General features: G+C 42.2%; 1 protein-coding gene across 1 annotated transcript in view; it reads right to left on the reverse strand.

Moving 5' to 3' along the window:
- Positions 1–20947, reverse strand: part of carhsp1 (calcium regulated heat stable protein 1) — a 91920-nt gene that overhangs the window by 38911 nt on the left and 32062 nt on the right. The window contains exon 2 of the mRNA XM_080206652.1: positions 3983–4211. Coding sequence (XP_080062778.1) covers positions 3983–4164 — 182 coding nt within the window. The 5' untranslated portion in view covers positions 4165–4211. The remainder of the gene's footprint in view (positions 1–3982; positions 4212–20947) is intronic.

The following is a 20947-nucleotide window of genomic DNA, read 5'->3' on the forward strand; positions in this document are numbered from 1 at the left end:
ACCAGGCAAGACTGTTCCCTTCCTGTTGGTGAACACTTCAGTGGTCACGGGCATTCAGCCTCTGACCTTCGGGTAAGCATTCTCCAAGGCGGCCTTCACGACACACGACTGTGCAGAGTCGCTGAGCAGAGACTGATAGCCAACTTCCGCACACATGAGGATGGTCTCAACAGGGATCTTGGGTTCATGTCGTACTATCTGTAACCCCCATAACTTGCCTGGGTTTGCAAAACCTCACTTACTGTACTGTCTGGAGACAATACACATCTCTTTAACCTGTGATCAGTGCTCCTTCCACTCACATTGTCGGCCACTTTAGGACTTGAACAGCAGGTTAGGTGTAAAGATTCGCATTCTAGTCAGTAATCTGTAAACCGTCTGTGCTTTATATGCTCTGTCTGAGGCCAGAACTCTCCATTCACCTGACGAAGAGGGTAACCTCGAAAGCTAGTGAATTTACTATCAAATAAATCAGTTGGACTTAAACCGGGTGTTGTCAGACATTTTACTGTATTTTGAACTACCCAGAATTGATCCCCTTTGTTCTCAGAAAGACATCCCCTCTTGTTTCCCATGGTTTCTCCAGCAAAAGCAGCCTGCTTAACCTAAAATCCAATTCAAAGAACAAAGAACAAAAACAGCCCGGGAAACAGGCCCTTCGGCCCAACGAGCCCGCACCGCCATTTTAACATTACCAGTCCCCCCCTCCACCCATGACCCTTATCTATTGTTTTATGGCATTCCATATTGAGAGAAACTAATTTAGGGGCAATTTATTACTTCCAATCAGCCCAATAGCACATCTTTGGGGCATGGGAGGAAACCGGAGCGCCCGGAGAAAACCCATGCAAGCACGGGGAGAATGCGCAAACTCCCACAGACACTGGCCCATATCCATGTGTCTGCACAGTAAACAGTGATAGTCACTGAGCTGTCATGTTGCCCAGTATCTGGTCCAGTTTAAGCACACCCTAACGACATGAAGCACTAGGCCACTCTCGAACATTCAAGAACAGCCTAAGTACGACCCATCGCGTGTATGCCTCTCGTTAGACAACAAGGTGGACCGACTTAAAACCTGTGAATTAAAAGAGAAAAACATTAGTATCAAAGCACATCCTTTTACATTACCAGGGACGTCCCAATGCTAATGAACCTTATTTAAAACAATCTCCTATATCCTCACATCTCCAACCCACTCATGTGCCTGTCTAAGTTACTCTTAAACAACTCCAGTGTGCCTGCCTCCACCACCTTACTTGGCAGAGCATTCCATACCCCCACTACCCTCTGTGTGAAAAACCTCCCTCTAATATCCGTGTTATACCTCTCCCCCCTCACCTTAAGTCCATGGCCCCTTGTCCTACGTGTCTCTATCATAGGAAATAGCGTACCACTGTTTACTCTATCTATACCCTTCATAATCTTATATACCTCTATTAGATCCCCCCTCAGCCGCCGTCTTTCAAGGTAAAACAGCCCCAATTTGCTCAATCTTTCCTCATAACCCAGTCCTTCCATACCAGGCAACATCCTGGTAAACCTCCTCTGCACTCTCTCCAGAGTCTCCACGTCCTTCCAGTAATAAGGCGACCAGAACTGGACGCTGTACTCTAAATGCGGCCTAACCGACGTTCTATACACCTGCAACATTAGGCTCCAGCTCTTATATTCTATACCCTTTCCTATAAAGGCTAACATACCATAGGCTTTCTTCACAACCTTCTCCACTTGTACTGCCACCTTCAAAGACCTGTGCACCTGCACCCCAGGTCTCGCTGCGTTTCTATACTCTTTATAGGCTTACCCTTCATCATATAACTCCGCCTTACATTATTCCGGCCAAAATGCATCACCTCACATTTATCCGGATTAAACTCCATTTGCCATATATCTGCCCAGTATACCAGCCTATCAATGTCCCGTTGTATTGCCAGACACTGCTCTTCACTGCCCGCCAATTCAGCCATCTTAGTGTCATCTGCAAATTTGCTGATCACACCACTTACTCCCTCCTCCAAGTCATTTATATATACTACAAAGAGAAGAGGTCCCAGTACTGAGCCCTGCGGCACAACCTGGTGTTGTCAGACTTTTTACTGTGTTTACGCCAGTCCAACGCCGGCATACCCACATCATGCACACCACTAGTGACAGACCCCCTGCTAGAAAAGGACCCCTCCACTACTACTCTCTGTCTCCTCTTAGCAAGCCAGTTCTCAACCCATCTAGATACCTGGCTTTGTATCCCATGAGCCTTAATCTTTTCTACCAACCTACCGTGACGGACTTTGTCAAACGCCTTACTGAAATCCATATAGACGACATCAACGGCTCGTCCTTCGTCGACTGTTTTTGTCACCTCTTCAAAAAATTCTACGAGATTCGTAAGGCAAGACTTCCCCTTTACAAAGCCATGCTGCATATCCTTAATCAGATCGCAGCGCTCTAAGTGCTCATACATCCTATCCCTAAGAATCCTCTCCATCAACTTGCCTACCACTGACGTCAAACTCACCGGCCTATAGTTACCCGGTTATCCCTCCTACCCTTTTTAAACAACGGTACCACATTCGCTATCCTCCAGTCCTCTGGGACATCATCTTTTGAAATCAGATTGAACTCTACAGACTGTGGTAGAAACTCAAGCCTGAAACATGCAACATCACACCTTAAAATCATCTTCCAGCACCACCACCACCCCTCTGCAAAATTCTGAACCATTAAAAAAAAACTAATGGGAGTCCTCTGAGTTTCCTCTGAGAATGACATCTTGCCTTAAAGACAAAGGACAAACTCTTTGTTTGTTCTTTGTCCTGCAGGTAAGATATCATTCTCAGGGGAAACTGCAGCTCGGAAAAAAGCGTACACATGTGAAGAGGAACGTACAAGACTGTGAAAAGAGAACAGGCAGTAGGATTCATTTGCAATTGCTCTTGCACAAAACTCTCATCTATGCTGTAAACATTTGACTCTACTGATTTTGTTGCTACGGTTTCTAGACAGTGAAATGATTGGCAGTTTATTCAATGCCATTTCAACAAACCTGTGCATTGATTCTAGTGTTGCAGCCAATCTTTCTGAAATGTATGTAATTAAGTATAAGCTTTTTAACCTCAACACCTTCGGGAAGCCATGACTGCTGCTGAATCATGATTTTTATGACACTCCTTACATCTTTCTCATCTTGATGTTCGGCAGGCACCTGAGCAATATCAGCCATGCAAATCTCAACTAACCAGATCTTTCTGGGACTTTTTGAAGTTTCAGGTATCAAAATCTTCACACGAAATGAATTTCCCATTGCAAAGTAGAACATGTTGCTCACACTGTCCCTTCTGACTCATCATCAACAAGGTCATTTTGCCTTTCCTGTACTTCATGGATAGGCACTGCTTTGGTTCTTATACTATAATGAATGCTTTAGTTCAGGAGGAAGAACAATGCCACAAGAGATTCACTATCTGTTTCTTGCATATAACAGTCATCCTGCACACGTCATGCAAACTTCCTGTCACAGCTTCCGCACAACATTTTATTGACAACGACACAAAACAGCGTTTCATCATTGGCAACCTCACTGAGATTATACTAAAACATACAGTGGACAATCTAAAACTATCTTCTGACTTGATCATCACCAACATCATGAGAGCGCTTCCAAGGTATTATTTTGATAATTAGATGCTGCATTATTTTACAATACCCTCTAATTTTTCTATGCAAAGAAAAACTGATGTCAGGTACAAGAACAATTATCAATGTTGAGGAATCTTTTCACTAACCCACACAGTGAGGTTGGATACAATCCATTAAGTGTCATCAACTTGTAAATGCTTATACAATCTTGATCAAAACTAAAATTCAAGGTTCTTATTGATTCTTCAAATACAAAATTAACTGCAATACTAGTAGACTGTTTCAGAAGAAATGTAATTTTGTCACATCTTCCCACTGTTAGAGTGGCTCAGTGTGTACTTACGCAGACTTAGTTCTGGTCCTCCTGGTTGGCAATGGACTGGGGATGAGAAAGCCCCTCATTGGTGATGGAGAACGCTCCCTTAACCTGGTATCGTCAGGAGTGTGAAGAGCTGCAGAAGATTGTGATAATGGTGCCGGCAGGGAAGATGCAGGAGACCGTGGCGATGTGGATTCAGAAGCCATTTCCAAAGGATCAGGATCAGTAGATCTCACTGGTTAATACAAGGAAGCTGGGAAAGAACGGAACATGGTTACGATACATTCAGGATTCTTAACAGGTTAACAAAAGGTATATAGTCCTTCCTTCTTTTTTAGAAGCAAATGAATGGTTTTCAAATCTGCATTGAAGATCTCTGAAAACATGTCCTGGATAAGTGCACACACAAGCAGACACTTGAAGCACGTCACATCAGAATTAGAGATACAGTTATGGCAACATCCTGGTCTCAGAAAGAGGTTTAAGGATCTGGTAGACTCAAGTTGGAGGACTTGTGTTGGAAAAAAACTATAGAAATATCAACATATTGGTTATGTAAATAATTTAGAACAAGAACTGTAAAAAAGTAAAAATTTAACAGCGGCATGGTAGCACAGTGGTTAGCACTGCTGCCTCATAGTGCCAGGGACGGGTTCAATTCCAGCCTCGGGTCACTGTCTGTGTGGAGTTTGCACATTCTCCCCGTGTCTGCATGGATTTACTCTGGGTGCTCCAGTTTCCTCCCACAGTCCAAAGATGTGTGGGTTAGGTTTACTGGCCATGCTAAATTGACCCTAGTGTCAGGGGGTTTAGCTAGGGTAAATATAAGGGGTTACGAGAATATGGCCTTGGTGGGATTGTGGTGGGTGCAGACTCGATGGGCCAAATGGTCTCCTTCTGTACTGCAGGGGTTCTGTGTTTAAGGAAAGATGGCCAATTTATACAGGACTACAATTGTTATTGGTATTATAGTTATGCAAAACCTGATGCATTAATCCACATCTACTATGTAAGTCTCAAAGACAGAACCAGTTAATATTCACACACAATCATTCCTGAATTCAATTCATCCAAGAATCCCACGGCCAATGAATAACTTTGGGAGTGCAACAGCTGTTGTGTTGCAGATAAATATGGCAGCAAGATGACCAAAGCCGTAAGAGTGATAATCAGTTCATATATTTCAGCAAAGTTAGTTGAATGGTCAATATTGGCCAGAACACAGGAACAACTTCCCTGCTCCTCTTCAAATAGTGTCACAAATATGCATCCCCTGAACAGATAGACTTAGACTAGCATCTCTTAAGAAGGGCGGCACAGTGGTTAGCACTATTGCCTCACAGTGCCAGGGATCCGGGTTCAATTCCTGGCTTGGGTCACTGTGCAGAGTCTGCATATTCTCCTCATGTCTGCATGGGTTTTCTCTGGGTGCTCCGATTTCCTCCCTGAAAGACATGTTGGTTAGGTGCACTGGCCATGCTAAATTCTCCCTCAGCATACCCAAATCAGAGTGTATGGACGAGGGGATTTTCACAGTAACTTCATTGCAATGTTAACGTAAGCCTATTTGTGACACTAAAATAAACTTAAACCTGGCATCATTCCCTCAACACTGCAATGAAGTGTCAAATTCAAAAAAATGGGAATACTACCATTGAGTTAAATTGACCAGTAAAGATAGCGCTGTGGGGCTAATCATCTCCAATCAGCAGAACTTGGCTAATTTAATTATGTCTACTAATTTCCTTTGTTTTGTTTTTAAGTGTTGTTTTACAGCTCACAGAGAAGATGGTAGTGAATCTATTTAATGCTCACACTCACTCCACATGACACCAGGATATGGCTAAACATGTCAGACAGAACAAAGGCAAGAGTTGAGTTCCAAAGATTTCCAGAATTGGTGATGCCTCCTGAAAGCAGTTCCAAAACAGTCCCAATAAGAATCTGGAACTAACAATGTGGAAAATTGCCCAGCAACATCCTGTCCACAAACAGGAAAAATCCAATCATCGCCTTATCAGCCTCCCATCAGTAATCAGCAAAGTGATGGAATGAGTTACCAACAATGCAATGAGCAGCAGTGAATCACAGGTTCTTCATTTAGGTTCAGTCAGGAGCACTCAACTCAATCTCATTACAGCTCCAATAAAACAAACAGGCAGAAGAGAATTACAGACATGAGGTTAGAGGCTGAGGTTGCAGAGAGCATTAACAAACAGCCCGGATAAAGCTGAAGCCAATAACACTCTGGAGGAAAATTCTCCAGTAACTGGAATCATATTTGGAACACCTTAATGTTGCGGCTCCACCCTGAAGTTCAAAACTAACCAGGACAAGTCAGTCCACACGATCAGCAGCCTGTCCACCACTGGGGTACCATGGAAGAGGTGCCTTACTTTCCACAAAGCACATTGCAGCAATGAACCAAAATTCTTCGACAGCAACCTCCCAAATTTATGACCTCTGCCACTTAGAAGGACAAGGGCAGCAGATGTATGGGCAGATCACAAACTGGCCAACCTTAAAACATCACCATTCATAGTCCCTAGGTCAAAAGTCTGAAACCTCCTATGCAACAGCACTGTGGGAATCCTTTTACCACATGGACTACAGCAAATCAAGAAGGTGGTTCAGCACCATCTCAAGAGCAACGTGTAATAGGCAATACATTTGACCTCGATAGTTAAATGTGTCCCTTCGTGTCCAAAGATGTGTAGGTTAAATGTATTAGCCATATTAAATGTGCGGGATAGGTTGGGGAAAGAGGGTCTAGGTAGATACTCTGTCAGAGAGTCGGCGCAGACTTCATGGGCCAAATGGCCTGCTTCTGTATTGCAGAGATTCTATAATTCAATGAAGTGTAAACAGACAAAATATAACATGTAAACAAAGGAGGGACTATTGGAAGCAGTGACTAAAAGCTTGGTCAAAAAGGTGGATTTAGAGGAGGAGAGAGGTGGACAGGTGCTGTACTTTCAGGAGAAAAAATTCCAAAGCTTAAAGCATGGTTCAATTCATGGGCATGAATGATGAAACAGAGCACACTGACAAAAGATAATTAAACTGAAACACTAATCCTAATCTTCTCTCTCCACAGATGCTGCCTGACCAGCTGAGTGTTTCCAACATTTCCTCAATATTTTTCAAATTTAGATGTAATGTTCTTGGCAATTTAATACTACACTATAAAAGTGTTCCTAAAATTCCCTGGCTTTTTTTTATTAATTTGTGTGATCTGGGCATTACTGGTTGAGCTAGCATTTTATGTTCAACCCTAAATGCCCTTGAACTGAGGGCATTTAAGAGTCAACCACATTGCTCTGGGTCTGAGTCACATATAGGCCAGACCAGGTAAGGAAAAAAGATTTCCTTCTCTAAAGGAAATCAGTGAACTAGATGGGTTTTTACTACAATCAGCAATGGCTTCATGGTCATCATTAGATTTTTAATTCCAGATTTTTATTGAATTCAAATTTCACGATCTACCATGGTGGGATTTGAACCCGGGTTCCCAGAGCATTACCCTGGGCCTCTGGATTACTAGTCCAGCAACAATACCACTATTGCACCACTGCCTTCCCTGGCCTTGTGAGCTGGCCCTGCCCAGAGCCCCAAATTAAATTTATCATCATGGCAAACTTTCCAATAATTACAGGTCTTCAAGGGGGATCCTAAAATTAAGTTGTTATATATGGCACAACAACATTAACAGGAATGATTTAGCTTTTAAGTTCTTTAAAGTTATGAACAATTTGACAACTGTATGCCAATGTAGTCAGCAATTGGTCTGCATAGTTTTCTAAGATCATTTTCAATTATTTTAAAATCAAGCCAGTTAGGTGTTAGACTGACTAATGTGATTAAAGCGCCTTTTATTTTTAACAAACCTATTTTCAACTGTATATCAAAAATTTTATCAGGTCACTTAGAAGTATTACATTCTAAATTGATGTTCAGTTACACGGGTTTATGTAGAATTTTATTTGTGATGCTCTGCAAATGAGTTTCAGTGGGGCATCAGCAAAACAGAAGTATCAAAACAAGGGCAGCATGGTGGCACAGTGGTTAGCACTGCTGCCTCGCAGCGCCAGGGACCCATGTTCATTTCTGGCCTCAGGTCACTGTCTGTGTGAAGTTTGCACGTTCTCCCCGTGTCTGTGTGGGTTTCCCCCAGGTGCATATTCTCCTCCACCACACACACACACACACACACACACACACACACACACACACACACACACACACACACACACACACACACACACACACACACACACACACACACACACACCCCGTGTCTTGGAACAGTGAGACAAGCAATTCACTGGGCTCAAGTCTCTTGACGCAACCTGCAGTTCACGGCATGAATTCGTAGACCATGGGGCAGCCCCATCTGCTTGAATCATTATTAGTGACAATTTGTCAGAAAGGTTTGAACTTTAAACGTAAGTAACAAATGTTCAAAGAGACTTAAACTCCTTGTGCACCTAGTGATACTTATAACGATCAAAACTAATGATGGTGGTAACTTTTACTCATTTTCCTTTCTCACACTGTTGGAATCATGTCTTCAAGGAGCAGGCATCAGCTGTGGCTGTGCATGGTGCTTTGTGTGGGTGTAGGGAAGTGGAAGAGTGTTAAGTTGCTATATCTGACACATGTGCTGTCTCTCAGCTGGGTATCCTCTCTTTAGTTTTCTGTTGAAAGCATTTAATTGCACAGTATAAGTTTTCAATGTTACTGGCAAAATAATTTAAAAAATTAATGGTATGGATTGGAACCTTGTTTGGATGAAACTCAGATATATGTTAAATTCCCCCACTACCACCTTTCCCTCTCAGGTAGCTACACAAAATTGGTTTCAGCACTCTCCACCCATTCTGTAAGGGATGAATTTGTAGTATTAATTTAATGGACCACAAGATTGTGATGGGAAATAGTAATTCCAAACTGGGTAATAATAATGGGTAGTTGTGAGATTGGGGTTATAGTAGGTAATACAAACTCCACACAGTCACCCAAGGCCAGAATTGAACCCGGGCTCCTGGCACTGTGAAGAAGCAGTGATAACCACCACTGTACCACCATGCCGTTTCCACATGCTTTTTCCATTCAGTTGGTAGGGAGGCAAAAGCTTAAGACAAAACCCATTGTTTGTGAGACTAACGTCACCTTTAAAAAGGCGGTCAGTACAGTAAATTGACCTAAGGACTTGCATTTATCTGCTCTGCCTCCTCCAATCATTAACTTAAGACTGCTGATTTTAAGAGATGAATGATCTTTGACTCCAAATTGGCTGACCCTTTTTAACGGCATTCCTTAAGCACACACACAGAAACGTGAAGTGATTGGCATCTGGTGTGGGTTTCCTTAACAGTGAGCACAGAACAACATTCTGTCCCAGTTATTGCCTCTGGTGCAATGAGCCTTTGGGAACTGGGGTACATTTGTTTATTGCTGCAGGATTTGACAGAATGTATAAGTCAAGTCATGTGGAAACAACAGTCATGAATAACTTTCAGTAGGATCTGTTACGGTATCTTCCTCTGACAGTGTTCACACATTCATCACTCCATTCAGGCTCTACTAAGGATTAAATGACCTTGGCTGTTCTAGCACCATCACCTGACTCTGCCCCACAGCTTCAGCACCAGCTTTCCAACGCAACAGCAACACAGTGGCGCAGTGGTTGGCACTGCTGCCTCACAGCACCAGGGACCCAGGTTTAATTCTGGCGTTGGGTCACTGTGTGTGTGGAGTTTGCATATTCTCCCTGTGTCTGCATGGGTTTCCACCGGGTGCTCCGGTTTCCCCTACAGTCCTAAAGATGTGTAGGTTAGCTTGATTGGCTGTGTTAAAATTGTCCCTTAACGTTTCAGGAACTGGCACAGTAAATACTTGGGTTATGGGGATAGGTCATAGAACCCTACAGTGCAGAAAGAGGCCATTCCATTCAGCCCATCAAGTCTGCACCTACCACAAACCCACCCAGGCCCTACCCCCATATCCCTACATATTTTACCCTTTAACCTAAGCATCTCAGGACACTAAGGGGCAATTTTAGCATGGCCAATCAACCTAACCTGCACATCTTTGGACTGTGGGAGGAAACCGGAGCACAGACAATGTGGAGTTTGCACATTCCTGGGTGGGATTGTTGTCGGTGCAGGCTCAACGGGCCAAATGGCCTTCTTCTGCACTGTCAGGATTCTAAACTACACCAGAAACAACAAAGCACACTGTTGATCACAAACTAATGGACTAAGAAAGGCATACCTTATAGGGTCACCAAGGTAAAGCACAAGAAGGGCCACAGTAACTGGCAGAACACTAAACTTAATATTAATCTTTTTAATCTCTCTTGGCATAGCACCTACTTCTTGAGCAAGCCCATGGAAGATTTTAAATCAATGGAAGAAAGCTGAATGATGTGCATGCAGACAGATGGCTTCAGCATTCACAACAAGCAAATCTTTGCAGCGAATGTGTTGCAGACGCAAACTAACTATACAACTAATCAACTGAACACGTGCACAAAAGCCAAACACTGCTGGAAAACGGAAATCAATTCAATAAGATCTTGGCTGATCTGTCGTGGCTCAGTTCCACATTCCCACCCTCTCCCCATAACCCTTAATCCCCTCGCTTATCAAAAACCCAAGGCAGGCTCGAAGGGCTAGATGGCCTACTCCTGCTCCTATTTCTTATGTTCTTATAAAACAGAAAATGCTGGCAATGGTCAGCAGGTCAGACGGCATCTGCGGAGAGAAATAAAGAGCTAATGTTTTAGATCCATGACCTTTCATCAGAACTAAGAAAAGTCAGAAACGTAAGAGGTTTTGATCAGATAGAAGGGGAGAGTGTGGGAAAAAGAACAAAAAGGAAGATGTGTGACAGGGTGCAGCGCAGGTAAAATTGATAAGAGACTTCATGGTACAAAGCCAAAAAAAGAGTGGTTAACAGGTCAACTAAAGAACAAAAAATATGTCTAGATGAGGTGTGAATGCCAGGATAGCAGCAATCTAAATGCAAAGTAAAGGGGTGAGAGAAAAAAAGAGAACAAACTGAACCAGCAAATAAACAACACAATATTGGGGCAGAGGTTATGATGCAAAAATGAACTCAAAAGCAATTCCAAAAGGCTGCAAAGTGTTATGTTGAAAGACAAATTGCTGCTACTCAAACCCATGTTGAGCTTCAGTGGAACATTGCAGCAGGCCAAGAACAGAAAAGGTGGGAGTGGGAGAAAGGTGGAGAGTTCAGATGATAAACGACAGGGAGCTCATGGTCATGCTTGTGGACCCAACAAAAATCTTCCGCAAAGTAGTCACCCAGTTTGCGTTTGTTCTCCCCAGCATAGAGACCTTATCATGATCAGTGAATACATTTTCAGGACAAGTAGTACAGTTAAGTAGACATGAAGAAATTTAAGACACTGTTTCATTTGAAAGGTGCTCTTGGGGTTTTGGATGATGTGGAGAGGTAAAAAGACAGCCATTGCTGCACTTGAATGGAAAGGTGACTTCCCTTCGGGCATCCTTTCTCAGTGCCCTCGGACACTCACAGGAAGGAGGACTGTCAGGTGTACAGCCTTGGGGCTTCCATATAAGACACTGCTCTAAATCCCCTCTGCTTGTGACACCATCAACTCCAGCTGGTCAGGCTGAGGAGAGTGCTTACAAACAACAAAGAAAATTACAGCACAGGAACAGGCCCTCCAAGCCTGGGCCGACCATGCTGCCCAACTGAACCAAAACCCTCTACCCTTCTGGAGGACCATATCTCTCTATTCCCACCCTATTCATGCATCTCCCCAAAGCAGGAGAATGTTTTCAAGGCAGTCTTTCCGAACTCGAGCCACAAGAGACTCTCTTCTAAGGTAATCACAGAAGGTACCATTCAGCAGCCTGTCTTCACCTCTGCTCAAAATGTTGGGGCTGTGCTCTGGCTCAGCATTAGAGTTAGGCAAAGTAAGGAATATTATCACTTTGGAGTTATAGATATTCTATAACTGTATAAAACTTACACTTTTCTGAATATATTTGATGTCAATGAAAGTGGTTTAGTTATTTGAAGGCATCATGCACAATCATTTATGTGCCCTCCTATTGAGAGGGTGAGCCATCCTCCCACTCAGTCATCACCTTCGTTCATGAGATGTAAAATCCACTCAAGATAGTTAGCAGAACCTTGTGTGGTGTCAGAGAGATGTGTCAAAATCTTTATTGGAAATGTGAGCTAATGCAAGACAGTGTTGTGTGGGGTTGCTCAGCAGTCTGAAGGCATAGCTGCAGTGGTGTCTCCTAAGTGGTAGTACCAAAACACAAGACCCGATGAGATGATAATATCTCCAACCATGCCCTCATTTCACTGTCAGCTGTTATTTCTCATTGAGCTAGTCACAACTGCATCAAGTTCATTGACTTAGCCTTGGCACTGTTCCATCAACTTACACTTCCCAGAACACGTGAAAACAGGGTTCACACTGACCTTTCCACAGATCATGGCCTAATGAATCACAAGGGTTGAAGGGACAAGAGCAAACATGTAGAACTTGCTGTCGATGTGACTGGCTCTAAGTTTCTCAGTGCAATGGCGTGACACTCAGTACAGAAGGAATGTGGCCGTCTCCTGTTGCCTGCACCTTACTCCTTCTGGAAGCTTGTGGATATCAAAGTGTCTCATGCGTATCTTCCATACTGATGCCATACCCTCATCTCCCTCTTCGCATTCATGGACCTCTGCTTTTCACTATCAGAGCAGCTCTGTGCCTCCTCCATTTCTCCATCTGGCATGAGATTCCACCCCAACCCCTTTGACATGCCGGGTTGTGAAGAGTGCAGCAGAGCACTATTTTGCAGGAAACCCTCTCTGGCATGCAATGCAGAACTCCATCCAAATGGTCCAACCATCGGAAACGCATCTTCAGGATGCCAATGGTCTGCTCGGTAATGGATCTTGTGGAGCCATCCACTTCATTGTACCTCTCCTTCGAGGCACTCTCGAGAGCAATGTACAGGTGGCATGATTCATCACCTTAGCTGGTACTCCTTATTCCCACTAGCAATCCCTGAGGCTCACTGAGGCTCTTTGAATATGTGAAGCAATGATTCAGGATGTATGAGTCATGGCAACTTCTAGGGTACCTGGAGCAAAAATGTATTATGTGCTTCTAATGTTCACATACCAGTTGAACATTGATGGAGTGGAACTTTTTTCAATTGATGAGCATCAGGAGCTGGTGCCATGGAACTCTCAAAACCACATGTGTGCAGTTGACTGCACTCTTCAGAAGACTGTGCTAGTTGAAGACACATTAAATCTTGCAGCTTGGCCATCTTCATCAAGTGAATCTTCACATAATGATGATCCTTGCTGCAGATGGGATCTGTTGCTTTTTTTATTCATTCACAGGATGTGGGTGTCACTGAGTGGGTCAGCATTTGTTGCCCAAGCCTAATTTTCCTTGAATGTACTGGCTTGTTCAGGCATTTAAGAGTCAACCACATTGTTGTGGATCTGGAGTCACATACAAGTCAGACCAGGTAAAGATGGCAGATTTCCTTCCCTAAAAAGGGCATTAGACATTTACCACAATTGTTTCAAAATCATCATTAGATTTAACTCCAGAATGGTATTGATTCCATATTTCACCATGGTATGTAGTACCTGGGATTTGAAACCAGGACCCCAGAGCCCCCTGGGACTCTGGATTATTAGTCCAGTGACAATACCACTACACCATCACCTCCCCTCTACATCTTTGATGCACTTGTGTGTGCCAGCCTGAGATGCCACACAGGTCCCTTTGGATCTCTGGTATCAGCCACAGACAAAGAAATTCAGTGTGGCGTGACATTTAAGAATGGAGTGAAGGCTGACAGCCACGTGCCACTTATTTCCAAATGTTTCAGACCAGTTAAATTTCACGCTGACAAGGTGCTAGATTGGGTGCTACGTGGTTCGAGCAAGTAGCATTTTAAATGAGCGCTGATGAAATGATAATGCGGAAACCCAACCCCACCATTGAGCTGGTAAGGGGAAGAATTCCAAATTGTTTTCCTGCCAGCGGGTTTCCAATTTTAGGCCTCTCTCCAAATTTTCCGGCCCGCCCGCCTCATCACGAAAGCCACCACAGGTTGGAGGGAAAAATTATACCCATCGGTTGAGCAGAAAGGAACTATCTCAGAAAGTGACCAAACAGATGCAACATAGATAGGGAAGCTGGAAGAATGAAGACAGTCCTTACAGGAAGCAGAGAGCAAGTAAACAATATCTTAAATTTGTCCAAGAATGCCTTATTCTTGTAGAATGGGCACCGTCGTTAAGCAATTGCTTGGTCTTCAAAGAATGGCCACTGGATTTCCCTCACCCAACCTGCCATACAAGTGCCTCACCTTTGTAAATTGAATTTTACCATAGAAAATTCACTGAATTGGCATCACTGTTCGTTCAATCAATGCAACTAGGCCAAGGGAAATACAAGAAATCAAAGTGGATGGCACCCAAAATGCCACCTGTTAAATCTCAAATCGAAATTCATGCAAGTTCTTGATATCACGCTAGATTTTCAGCATCCTCCAAGACCTCTTAGTCAGTTTTAAGGAAGTATAAGTCAAGGGCACTAACAACCACAATGAGGAAATCAGTTCAATTTTGACAGAAGTTGTGGCCCCCATTTCTACAATGGGACTCCAGTCCTTTCAGTGATCAGGGTGCAAGGACACCTAGGACCTTTTGCACAACAACGTTTCCCAATCTATCGCCATTTAAATAACACATTGTCATTCTGATTTTCATACCGAAGGGGGTATCTTCATACTTATCCACATTATAATGCATCTGCCATGTATTTGTCCACTCATTCACCTTGGAGCCTCCGAACATCTTCCTCACTATTCACATTCAACCTAGTTTTGTGTCATCAGCTAGCCTGGAAATGTTACATTTGGTTCCCTTATCCAACAGCTATGAATGTAACACTACATTCTGCACTCTCTCATTTTTTTCTCTATGAATGGTATGTTTTGTTTGTATAGTGCACAAGGAACAATAATTTTCACTATGTATTAATACATGTGACAATAATAAATCAAATCAAACTACTAATGTATATTGTGAATAGCTGGAGCCCAAGCACTGATTCATACAGTATCCAACTAGTCACTGCATGCCATCTGAAAAGACTAATTTATTCCAACTCTGTTTCCTGCCTACTTACCAATACAGCCATAATCATATTGAATGGTGGAGTAAGTTCAAATGGCCGTACAAATTACTGCTGCTCCTACTTCCTATGTTTCTGAATCAATTTTAAGAAAAACTGGAGATGAATGTGACAAAGAGTTAACTACAGTGGCTCAGCAGCATAGGAGTTACATGTAGAACTGCAATCGTTTGAAACTATGCCGTTCTACATTTCATTCCACATCAAAGAATGTCACAACACTGAAATGAACCAATCAAAACACAAATAAAAAGTATCAGCTTGACCAACATTTCTTTCAACTGAATAATGACTCCTGCAAACTAAATGCCATGTGAGCAGAGTTTGTGTTCAGTTGATACTTCCATAAAAATATGTGCCAAAATCAAATTCGCGAAGGGTGTTATTGTCAAAGGTTTAGGGATTGAATGGGCCAGGGCAGGATGTGTGCAGTTATGCAGAAGTATTGAACAAACACCAGAATTTAGAAGCACAACAGCCTTTTAACATTTACTGTAGCAAAATTAATCCCATTACAGGAGTCAGAAAGGTCATGCTGACCATACGGTTTTTTCTAAATAGACTGTGTATACTTTCCAGAAATAATTGCCATCTGCCAAGCAGTACAAACAATGGTGTTTATCAATTAAAGGATCTTGTGCTGTAAATGCGCATCGGCAAAGCTAACTATAGCATAAAAACTTATTTTAAGACCCCCTAATATTAACATAATAAACTGGGAATTCATAATCCTGCTGACATTTTACTAATGTTAGCAAATGGAGGAGGAATATGTAACCTTACATCCTCTTAATGTTTGACTAGCCTCAAGGGTTCATCTGAGCCCATTTCCTTTTAACTGCAAAACAAATTAAAATTAAGTAAGGTCAGGCTAGCAATCAAAGAAAAGCAAATTTAAGTTTCAAAGTGTCACCCGTACTTAGCTACTAATTCGATTGAAACTGTCTGTGTTTTTGACCTTGCAGATCTATTAAACTGATAATGGCCCCATGGCTAATAACCAGGTCCATAAACTAGCAAGATGTACCTAAACTTACCATCAAGCCGCACACTCACCACAAAGTGGCATTCTGAAACATGCATCTTTTTCAAAATCCTCAAGCAACAAACAAAAACAAGACTGCGGTTGCTGCAAATTTGAAACAAAAGCAGCAAAAGAAAGAAACACTCAGATCAGGTAACGTCTGTACAGAGAACAGATAAATTAACAAATCAAGTGTAGACTGTTCATCAGTACCTCTGACTCTACAAACGAAAGGTATTTTGCTTTGCTGACCTTCAAACTGAAGGACTGGAAATGAGTTATCCAAGGTCTGGCTGACTGATCTGAACATCAGTCAAGGTGCAAAAATGTTGTTCTTGGTGTCAACTTGAATCACCATGGTCAAGGCATTATGGAGTTACTTGAAGCATAAGCTTCATTTGTATTCTAAAGAAAAACTGTTATTGTTTCTTCGACTATGGTTGGTTAACAAGTTTTATATATATAACAAAATTAATCCTTCTGAGTCCTGAACCATTAAGGTGAATACACCTGACGTCTTGTAAACAATTCACCTTAATGGTACTCAGAAGTAAACATCTCACAACACAAGTTGTAAAATTCTAATTATCAGCTTGGCTTAAGTTAAGAAAATGGTTATAATGTGAAAGATGTTCCATTGTATACGTCACAGGTATCGGTGTTCAGCTTTAGTCCCGGAATTTGAACTCTTTGAATGAATGAAAATTCAGATTATCCACAACTAACCTGAAGTCCCACCAGGCAACAAACTCAACTTTCATTCACATAGCTAGATGCACACCAGGATCTATCCTGAAAAGGATAGAATTAACTCCTTAGGAACAGATTTTTTTTGATCTGAGGTACAGTTTCGATTCAAGAGCTGATCAAATCAATTGGCTTCTGTGTACTAACCGGTACATGAATCTAATGGAGCAGTTCGTTGGTCTGCTGATATGGTTTGCACATGATCCCACCTGACCTGATGTCTTGTAAACAATGTTTTGCAATTAGCGGTTAATAGCTAAACCTGCACAAGTCAACACAGAACAAGAGTGCAAGAGGGCAGGTTCTGGCTTACAGGACACTTGGTATGCTTACAGAAACTGCCATTAATCACAAATACATTGGGCGGAATTTTACCGACACATCTGCCCAAGTTTCGCATGATCCCGCCCGAAGCCAACAGAAAATGCCGTTCTCCGAGCCGAACCTGCCCCTGGAATCGGGGTTGGCATGCCAGTAAAATTCCGGCCATTGTGAGTGGGACAAAGCTTGAAGTGCATCATTCACTGGCAGTTAAAGTGGAGTAAATGTCAATTACATACACAACTACATTACTTTTAACCCAAGCTACCATATGTCACTTGGGGGTGATTTCACCTTGCATTTGCCAACAAACTGAACAAGACACAGGCAGAAAATAAGGAGAGAATTGAAAAACACGATTGCCACCAGCAAGATCATGTTTCCTGATTTTCCCTACCCCCCACCGGTAAGGCACAAAGGTTCCCACCCAGAATTTTGAGTAGATTTTAATTTCATTATCCAGCTACCCCGTCCCATGCCACCACATAACCCCCTCACTGAACACTTAAAGCAGCAGCTATTTTAAAACGTGGGGCCCGGGTGATGGTGGGATGGGGGACAAAGAACAAGACTCCCCACTATAACAGTGACACACACACACACACACACACACACACACACACACACACACACACACACACACACAGCGACATAATCACACACACGCACAGTGACAGACACACAGACACACACACACACAGCGTAACACAGACACATGTTTTAGGTAACTGTCTAATTCCTTGTTGAATGTTTCAGTTGAATCTCCACCAAACACTCAGGCAGTGCATTTTAGACCTTAGCCACTGGACAAAAAAATTTATGTCTCATGTTACCTTTGCTTCTTTACCAATCACTTTAAAGCTGTGCCCCCCTCAGTCTCAATCCCATCATGAGTGGAACCAGTTTCTCCCTATCTACTCTATCCAGACCCCACATAATTTTGAATACTTTCGTCTCTTCTCAGGAAATTCTTCAAGGAAAACAGTACTAATTTCTTTAATCTATCTTCATAGCCAAAATTTCTCTTCCCTGGAACCATCCTCATGGAACTTTTCTGCACTCTCTCCAATACCTTCACATACTTCTTGAAGTGCATTACCCAGAACTGGATGCAATACTTCAGCTGCAACTAACAAGTGTCCTATACAATTTCAACACAACCTTCTTTCTCTTGTACTCTATACTCCTATTAATAAAGCCTGGTATCGGCATGCTTTATCAACTTGTCCAGCCACCTTCAGTGGTGTATGCACATACACTCCCATGCCCCTCTGCACGTGCACCCACTCTTAGGATTGTGACATTTTCTACCAACTCTCCATGTTCTTCCTACCAAAGTGAATCACTTCACACTGCTCTGAATCTCATCTGCCACCTCTCTGTCTCCACTCCACCAACTTGTCAATATCCTTTTGAAGTCCTACACTATCTGCATCACAATTCAAATTTGACTCTCAAGTAATTTGCAAACTTTGAAAATGTACCCTGTACACCAAGATCTAGGTCATTAAACAAGGCTCCCAACACTGAACACTGTACATGTTGAAATTGTATAGGACACTATTTAGTCGCAGCTGCAGTATTGCATCCAGTTTTGGGGAACTCCACTACAAACATTCTTTCAGCCTGAAACACGTCTAGTTAGCACTACTCTCTGACACTCGAGTAAATTTTGTATTCATGATGCCACTGTCCTTTTTATGAGCAGTAACTTAGTTCACAAGTCTGTTGTGTAGCACCGTATCAAATGCCTTTTGGAAGTCCATGCGTACCACATGAGCAGTAGGGCCCTCATCAAGTCTGTTACTTCTTCAAAAAAGGCTCTAACTTAGTTAAACTTAGTTTTTCCTGAAAAGATCAACACTGGTCTTCTCTAATTAACCCACATGTAACCACTAATTTTGTCTTAAATTACCACCAAAGTCAAACTGATTGGTCTGTTGTTGCTGGGCTTATTTTTATACCCTTTTTTGAACAAGGATGTAATTCTCTGCTTCCTTTGGCATCACCCCCAAGTCTAAGGAAGACTGAAAAATTATGTCTAGTGCCTCTGCAATTTCCGCCCTCACTTCCTACAGTATATTTAGATGCATCTCATCTGGTCCTGGTGCCCTAACCACTAAGTGCAGACAACCTACTGAATACCTCATCATCTTCAATTTTAAATTCTTCTCGTGTTTGAATTAATTCATCTTTCAATAGCCTCAGTTGCATCTTGAGAACAAACAATTAAGTTATTTGGAAACGTGTATTCTTAACCCATCCCACCCATTCTAGCCACAGACTATTTATCCCCTGCCATCTGGGAAGCACTACCAATGCATTTGAATCCTTACGACCAGGCTGAGGAACAGCTTCTTCCCCAGAGCTACTACCCAGCCCAACTCAGTCCTTTAACATATTCCCAGGCAATGGATATTGTGCAATATGCATGTACACACTTAATGACTTGGCACTATTTTATAATGACTACTGCATTTCCTTTTTTTTGTATCTTGGGAGCCTGCAGGCTCACTTTTCATTGTATTTGTCTTTGTGCACTATACAATGACAATAAAGTTGAATTGAACTGAAATACATATTGCAGAAGACAGTGTAGCACATCAAGACATTTCCACAGGATAGGCACTATCAGTACAACTGTCACACACACAATGAACAGAATAAAAGAACTGAACAGACCACTGTTGGATGAAGTACGTCACAGCATTCTGTTCCAGTGTAAAATTAATTACTTTCTCAAATACCAGTAAGTGTCAACACTTACACATTGTTGCAAGCAAGAGAAACAAAATGCACAAACACAGCTCAAGCCAAGGCGGTTTATTCATCACCAGCTTTCCAACACTTTGACCATTGTCAGCGTCACAATCGTAATTAAACATCCCCATTCTTCAACACATTACATTCATTTACAACCTAATCAAATAATTTTCCCCCACAGTCTTTGTCCTTGAATCTAATCAGATAATAGTAACTTTGCACTGACTACCATAGTAACAATAACTGCGTACAGGGCTTTCAACAATGTGACATATAAAATGGTAAGAGTTATTTATCAGTGAATTAGTGACATGGACCACTGATTCAGAATACCACTGGAAAACAATGTTTCTCTGGCTAAGAGTAACTTAAATCTTGAAGCAATGTGAACATTCAAGAGATTAAAGTACATCATTGAGTGATTAATGGACACAAATAGATTCTACCAATTTTTATTTTACAATAGTCCTTAAGTCTGATATTACATGGGAATACGGCAAAAGTTAAGGACAAATAATGGCAATTGGACCAGCAATGTTCCCCCCTCCACTGTCTCAATGTTTCCATTCTAGCATTTTGATTGCCCTTACAATTTCACTTCTATAACTGGTAGATTAATAATCCAAACATTTGTTGCCTTTCTGAGATAAAGGTAAATTTTCTCAATCAGTACTTGCCCTCTAAGAATTGTTGGAATGTAACTGGTGACATCTTTGATTGGATGTAATGTGCCCAATGGGAACAAGATGTAAGGCTCAGCTGACCCAACATGGATCCAATCATAGAGTGATGTAGTAGTCAACTGACCAGCTGATTCACTGTCAATAAGGAACTATGTAGAATTGTGGTGAGCTTGGAATGGCCCAGGACAAGGCCCTATATTTAGAGTAATGATGTTTCTTTATTA

Source organism: Carcharhinus amblyrhynchos, chromosome 18 (assembly GCF_965287045.1).
Source record: "Carcharhinus amblyrhynchos chromosome 18, sCarAmb.v2.hapA, whole genome shotgun sequence".
NCBI classification, from domain to species: Eukaryota; Metazoa; Chordata; class Chondrichthyes; order Carcharhiniformes; family Carcharhinidae; genus Carcharhinus; species Carcharhinus amblyrhynchos.